This window comes from Etheostoma cragini, chromosome 23, assembly GCF_013103735.1.
Source record: "Etheostoma cragini isolate CJK2018 chromosome 23, CSU_Ecrag_1.0, whole genome shotgun sequence".
Classification (NCBI taxonomy): Eukaryota; Metazoa; Chordata; class Actinopteri; order Perciformes; family Percidae; genus Etheostoma; species Etheostoma cragini.
Window position 1 is genome coordinate 5,446,229 of NC_048429.1, and position 7,334 is coordinate 5,453,562.

A 7,334-nucleotide genomic window follows, 5' to 3' on the forward strand; every position below is an offset into this window, starting at 1 on the left:
GCAGCAGAAATCGAGACTCATCAGACCAGGCAACGTTTTTCCAATCTTCTATTGTCCAATTTCGATGAGCTTGTGCGATGTAGTCTCAATTTCCTGTTCATAGCTGAAAGGAGTGGCACCCGATGTGGTCTTCTGCCGCTGTAGCCCATCTGCCTCAAAGTTCGACGTACTGTGCGTTCAGAGATGCTCTTCTGCCCACCTTGGTTGTAACGGGTGGTTATTTGAGTCACTGTTGCCCTTCTATCAGCTCGAACCAGTCTGGCCATTCTCCTCTGACCTCTGGCATCAACAAGGCATTTCCGCCCACAGAACTGCCGCTCACTGGATGTTTTTTCTTTTTCGGACCATTCTCTGTAAACCCTAGAGATGGTTGTGCGTGAAAATCCCAGTAGATTAGCAGTTTCTGAAATACTCAGACCAGCCCTTCTGGCACCAACAATCATGCCACGTTCAAAGTCACTCAAATCACCTTTCTTCCCCATACTGATGCTCGGTTTGAACTGCAGGAGATTCTCTTGACCATGTCTACATGCCTAAATGCACTGAGTTGCCGCCATGTGATTGGCTGCTTAGAAATTAAGTGTTAACGAGCAGTTGGACAGGTGTACCTAATAAAGTGGCCGGTGAGTGTATGTGCCGATGCTATTCTTTTATGGTAAAGAACTTATTGAGTAGTAAACTGAAACTTTCTTCCTGTTGGCAATGGCCAATTGTTTCCATTTATCTTTGAGCAAATAGCACTAATGGTCAGCTGACAGCAGTAGCCAGCTGCCGGCCGATTGCTTGCACGACTTTGCTGTCTTGTTGATGCGAGGGCCGGGGACGTGCGGCTGTGTTGATGAAAATGGCGGATTGATACAGCCAACAGGAATAAATAGCAGTTGAGTACCACGTCAGTGTGTCTCTAGCTGAACATCAGTGTTTCCCATAAATAGATTACCGTTTCCTCTTTTCAAACGTCTGCTTCACCCAGCAGTTAAAACTGAGAACTGATTGAAAAGTCCACCTGTATGGTGCATATGCGAATGTATGTATTGCAAAAATGACTTCCTTAATCAGTGCGACTTACCGTGTTAATGCCCCCTCCCATTTTCCCATTGCTTTTGTTGAGCCAAGATGATGCCACCATGAAACAACTCTGTAGAGGAGCTTTGATTTACCCTGCCTCATTTAGCCTGGCTGGAACACACAGCTGCTCAGTGTATCTATCTCTCCTTTTTGTAGACACATATTGGTTTGCAGCTGACTTTGACTGTAAATGTATGCGAGCCGTCTACATGGCGTCATGCAATGCAGTGGTAGGCTCCTCTCTTAGTGGTGCTGAGCTAGTGCCATTAACTTTACATTCAAGCAATATACTAAAATAGACCTTACATTTTAGTTACTAATGTGGAACCTCAAATATTTGATGATTTTTAAAGCTCTTCCATGCCCATTGTTAAGCTTACGTTCATTGCATCGTTGCAGTGTAATGGCTCGCAGCTCCAAGATGTGACCAATAAGCTTGACTATCACTTAAAGTATTTTGGGTGACATGGGGCAAGCTACAGATATAGAAAATAATAATTATATTAAATCAGGGAGATGTCAGCTTTACCCACCTGTTTTAGTCTAATGAAAGAGTAGTGTTCAATGACAAAGGGGTACCAGAGACAAAGAACTGAAGGAGGTCTTAAAAGACAAGTAGCTATGTAGCTCCCATTAGTGTGACATTCATTATCCACAAGGACCTCAATCCAACTGCAGTCTGGCTCATTTACGCCGTGGTAAAATGGAACTTCATGTTCACATGCATCTATCTGACTGAGATAGTTCCAGAGCTAAACACCTGAGCAAGGCTAAGGCTGAAGGATGGGGCAGAGCAAGGGCATGTGTACCTATGAATGAAACCGCTTGGAAACAGACACAAAACAAATGAACAGCAGCAATACCGCGTCATGCTCTTTGAACATTCCAGCACAGCCTCCACAGGACTGTGTTAAAGGGCCTTTTGTCCAACGAGTTACCTCATCAGCACTCAATGCTCACGTGGAGCCTCGGACACATTGACATGCACTCAGGGGTGAAGGATGCGTGCAGATTCATGAATAAGTGCATGCTGAAATAAAAGTACCAACCTTTTCTAGCAGGACCTTGACACAGGAGGTGTGACCCTCAAAACAGGCAGAGATCAGTGGAGTGAGCCCGTGTTTGTCTGGAGCCTGTGTGGGGAGCAGGTGGGAAAGGCGTGAGTGAGAGACAGAAAAAGATGTTTTGGGAAAGGTACGAGCAGATCATAGGCACGATACCAATCCGCATACACAAGAGCCACGTCCCTCTTTTTCTCAAATATAAATAAGAAAAAAAACCTCCTGTGAGAGGTTTTACTCATCCCTTAGCATATCTGGAAATTTAAAAAAGCACACTGCACTTCAACACTATATTTATCTCCCATGTTTCAGAAACTTAGCTGGTTATCTAGATAAGTAAGTAAATGCAAACATTTTTGAAGTTGGAAGGAAAGACGATATTGGTACGTCTTTAAATCCTTGTGTAAATCTGAACTAGGGGATGCTATGATGTTGAGCTGCTGTATCCAATCTCAGGTAAGAGGTGAGATGCATCTAACTAATGGGATTGCCATGAAGATCAGGAAGAAAATCACTCTAGAAACTCTATAGAACACTTTTGACCTACAAACAACCATCTAGGTATTGTAGTGGATTCGTGTTGCTTTGCGCAACCAATTCTACTAGCTACTGAACAGGCATATGAGACCTTTAGAAAAAGCTGGAAATTACAAAAGCACTGTATCCAAATCACAGATGTCAATACTGTGACAGGTAAGGGCCCTTTTAGTGGATACAGCTCAATCTACTACAACAACACTAGAAGAGACTATCTAGGCTCAAGGGGGCTATCAGACTAAATGTGAGGTCTGGCAAGCCGAGACAATATTGAATGTGAGAATGGACGATGGCTGAAATAGCATTTGATAAACTGGTTCTAACAGCCAGAAATACTTTAAGCCTATTGTCAAACTGTTTGATTTGAACTCCTTATTTTGTTTTAACTAGTCTATAAAGTAAAGGTATGGACGCTGGCCAGTACAGAAATGAAATCCAAAACAATGTGATGGGAGCTGGTAGTTGTGTTCTTACATTAATATCTGCTCCCTTAGAAATTAGGTACTCCACCACATCTGTCTGACCAAAGTCTGCAGCATAGTGCAGAGGCTTTCTCCCACCTTCCAAGGTCCGGTTTACATCTTCAGCCTGGAAAAGAGAAAAAATAAAAAACACTTTAACAGGGCTTGGATAAAAAAGAAGAAGAAAAGAAATCAATTTTCAGATTCAATTGAATTCATAATTGATCGCTGTCTGTATCAACTAGAAGACCTAAGTAATCTATTGGTGCAAACTATGTCATGCCAGCTGGTTGGAAAGAATAACTAAGTAATGCTCCAAAGTTAAGCTACATTTTGGCGAGGGAAAATCTGGGCTGGCCTTCTGAATGACCTGTCATTCAATTCTCACTGACTGTAGAGTTGCACTTTACTGTGTTGTCTACTGCAGTGTGTTCACGTTAAATAAAAAGTACATTATAGCAACTACCTTGGGGTCAATTATGTAAACATTATTTAATTTTTAAATAATGAACCAGGTTAGAGGGAACCCTGTACAATTGTAGAATGTCTTTTTTTGCATTAAAGCAAAATTGGTTTTGCAAATGAAATATCCCTAATTGATTTGTTGAAATGAAATCAGAACCTTGTGAAACGGAATTAAATTAACTCAGGAATTTAATGACAATACACAGCCCCAGTCACAAGCTACCAAAAAGCATTAAAAAGGTAGATCTGAGGACCGCTTTTCCTTGAAACCGACACTCTCCCTGTTGCTACAAGCTCACACTGAAATTCAAGGACCAACAATGATATGTACCATCCTCTACCTTTCACGTCCCTGCTGTAGACTTCAGACTGTCAGCCTTGCAGCAGAGAGAAAAGACAGACACACTCTCCAGTCTCCCATGTTCCCTTAACACTAACCACACACACAGCTCAGTGTTCCAGGTGGCCCTCCAGATATCAGTCACAGCTGTGGCTGTCAGTTCCAAATTTTCTCAAAACTTTAAATGACAAACTAATTGTCTGAATATGAAAGATAGAGGCAAGTTGGGGAAAATGCATTAATTAGCTCTGAAATGTGCCTCCATAACAGAATATAGAAGTAGAATTAGCTAGCCTATTTATATAGAGGAATATATTTTTGCACAAGTCCCTCCTATGAACACCTGATCTGGGGATGAAAGAGCTAGCTTGGTATTGGGTTCACCTGGAGCTACAAAGTGTAAATATATAAGGCCGAGACGCCAATCAAAGGAGGGAAAATAGCACAACTGGAATATGCTGTGTTATTACATTGAAAGAAAATAAGATGCGACAGGCTATGCAGTCGCTTAATCACGACGTAATGACATTTTATAAAATGCTGAAGAAGCGGAGGCAACAATTTTCTAATGGCAGCGCGCTGCTGCTAAATGTATAGAGGGTTTTCACCACAAGTCATCAGACCGAAGGGCGCCATATTGGAGATACTCTGCATCACAACAGTACTCAGGTACTGAAGTAGATCAGGACGTTGTCAAGGAAAATTGTTATTATTGTCTTGTTTTAGGTTGTACCAATAGGTCAGACCGAGAAAAAACATTTGGAATATTATCGACTTCCAGAAGTTATTCAAAACCAGGTAGAGGCATGCCAGAAAATATCAGAGGAAAGGAGGCGCTTGTCGTTGGCAAAGCTCAAACTCACTCAGATACTGTACAGTGTAGACAGCAAAGTGAGGCTCTTTGAAATGAAGAAATGAAAAATAAAAAAACGATTGAGGGTTACTTGGCTTCCCTTAAGTATCGCAATGATGTCATACAGTTAAGGTTAGGTTGATTAAAGACGTTATTGCATTACTTAATCTGGCCATCACAATACAACGCTTGTTAATGACTTGGTACTGCGTGTCCCTCACACATCCACACACCATCTGGTTGTAGGCTTCCAAACCTTTGTAGGATTTAAGGTCTGCAGCTGTGTATGGGCTCGGAGAGAAAACCAGGTAGTTGACTATATCGGGACATGCAACTCAAGGAAGAATCACCGGGTTGTCATGGATCTAAGAGGGAGCCATCTCGTAGGGCGCTGCACTGCCAATAAACTAATTTCTCGAAATATGGCGCCTTTTCTTGTGATCCAAGCCTTTCCCTATATGCCTTTGCATCTTGGATGCTTTTCTGTTTAGACATGGCTACATTCAATTAAAGTATCTAAAGTGCACAATGGTCCACTGTACTCCATTCAGTTGTTTACACAGCGTATCTCCAATATGGCCTCGCATCCGGGTTACTGCCCAGAACGTGACGTGAAGATATAAGACATGTTTTAAACATGTTTTGGTTTTCTAATGGTTAGATATTTGTCAGATTAGAAGGTAATCTGAATCATTATCGTTGAATTAGAAGCTTTTTGTAAAAAAAAAAAAAAAAAGAAAGTAAGTTATACAATTTCAACTGGGTCCCTGGACCCGAATTTGAGAATCACTTAACTAGAAACTGCTGGCGCACGGGCCCGTGTGGTGGTTAGCTCGCTAAGCAATGACCTACATTTACCTCACATTAACAGAACCCCATTCTACCGAGTATAATTAACGTTGTCCAAAAACTCATGTGTTGTCAACAACTATTGTGGTCACTGCTGCTGAAATTACAATCGACATAACGATAGCAGTCAGCTGCCATCTACAATGTGTAACGTTACAACAAACCAGCTGATGCTGTTGTTAGTTAGCTTACCAACCGGTTGCCCTGAGCGGAAAGTGTCAACGGTAACGTTTGCTAGTCGAACTAAACACCAAAACCCTCCAAGTAACGTTACAATGTCCGTGACTAACAGTATACGATTGGAGATAGTTAGCAAAACACCGACCAATTGCCTATACTCCAGGTAAGAGTAGCTAGCACTCTGTGTTACGCTAACTAACGTTAAGCTAACTTGGCGTTCAGATGTGTATGTTAGGTCTACGCTAACGTGTCACGCCAGCCTTGACATGTTTCAAAACCAGTTTAAGCTTAGGTGAAGCTCCTAACTAACTAGAGTTACACATAACGGTACGGATACAACACGCCCCGGCAGCTAGCCAACATTAGAGAACCTAACTTGGCATTGCCCAACTCCAGCTACCGTAATCTAGCCAGCCTGCTTACTGGTGTTAGTTACCGAGCGTTAAAATAGTTGCACACAACTCACAGTAAAACAGTAAAATCACCGTTATCTTACCGTTACCAGTTTGGCTTCCACCTCATCGAGGTCTCCGGTCTTCAATGCCCACATCAATTCTTTATCTCCCATCTTCCTGTGTTTGCTCCGGTGTTGATCCTTCCCCTATTATGCTGCAGGGCAGTTGTCAAGTTAAATGCAAGCTAGTGCGTTAAAGTTAGCTAGCTAGCTATAGCTTGAAATCTCCTCCTCTCGTCGTGGTGTGTAAAGTTATAGAACTCTACTGAATAAAAAGTCGTTTTAATACTTAAAAAAACGATTTTGTTGTATTTGGCGTGACCCGCCGAGGAATGGCAGGTAAATATAGGCTCAAAAGAAGTTCTGAAAGGCAAAGTAGCTGAGAGGGATCCGCCTTTCTGCAAGCTAGAAGTGTTTCCGGTTCCGTTACCCGGAAGTTATGTTGTATTTCAGGTGCTAATGTTGAAAGGATTTATTCCCAATGCACACATACATCAATGAACGACTATACGTTTTCACAAGTTCTTATAACAAAGCAAATGCTAGCTATATATTTCTTTCGTACACTTGATATTTGATTACAATTATTTATATTTTTAAAAAACACATGCAGATAACGATTGGTGCTTCCGCTTTACTGTGGAAGTATAAAAACGGAAATTCCTAATCTAATTGGCCATGACTGCTTTGGTGCACACCATGGATGTATTAAAGAGAACTGGTGCACACCCAGAGAGACAGTAGAACACAAACTATTTCTTTCATTTTTTATTATTTTTTTGTTGTTTCTTGTTTAATGTCCACAAGCATAACCACACGCAGTAAACAATAAACACAACCAGTGGTAAACGTAAATATATATTGATATAAAATGAAATAAATACCATCAAATTATAAACAAAATAAGTCACTTTATATAAAGATGTTTTTTTATTATGCAGTTTTTGGTGATGGGATCTATATAGTTGCAAAAGACAAATCCAAAACAAATTGACTAATTTACTTTACATGACATGTCATGTCACAGTAACACTCAAGACTTAAGAAGACATTTTTTTAAATTTTA

The 7,334-nt window shown here is 41.1% G+C and overlaps 1 protein-coding gene across 1 annotated transcript in view; it reads right to left on the reverse strand.

Annotated features, from left to right (window-relative positions):
• The window catches only part of mtpn (myotrophin), a 12,171-nt gene extending 5,465 nt beyond the window's left edge, over positions 1-6,706 (reverse strand). The window contains exons 1-3 of the mRNA XM_034863850.1: positions 6,311-6,706; positions 3,141-3,254; positions 2,118-2,201 (exon numbers count right to left, since the gene is read on the reverse strand). Of these exons, the coding sequence (XP_034719741.1) occupies positions 2,118-2,201; positions 3,141-3,254; positions 6,311-6,382 (270 nt within the window). The 5' untranslated portion in view covers positions 6,383-6,706. The remainder of the gene's footprint in view (positions 1-2,117; positions 2,202-3,140; positions 3,255-6,310) is intronic.
• Positions 6,707-7,334: the final 628 nt, after the last annotated feature.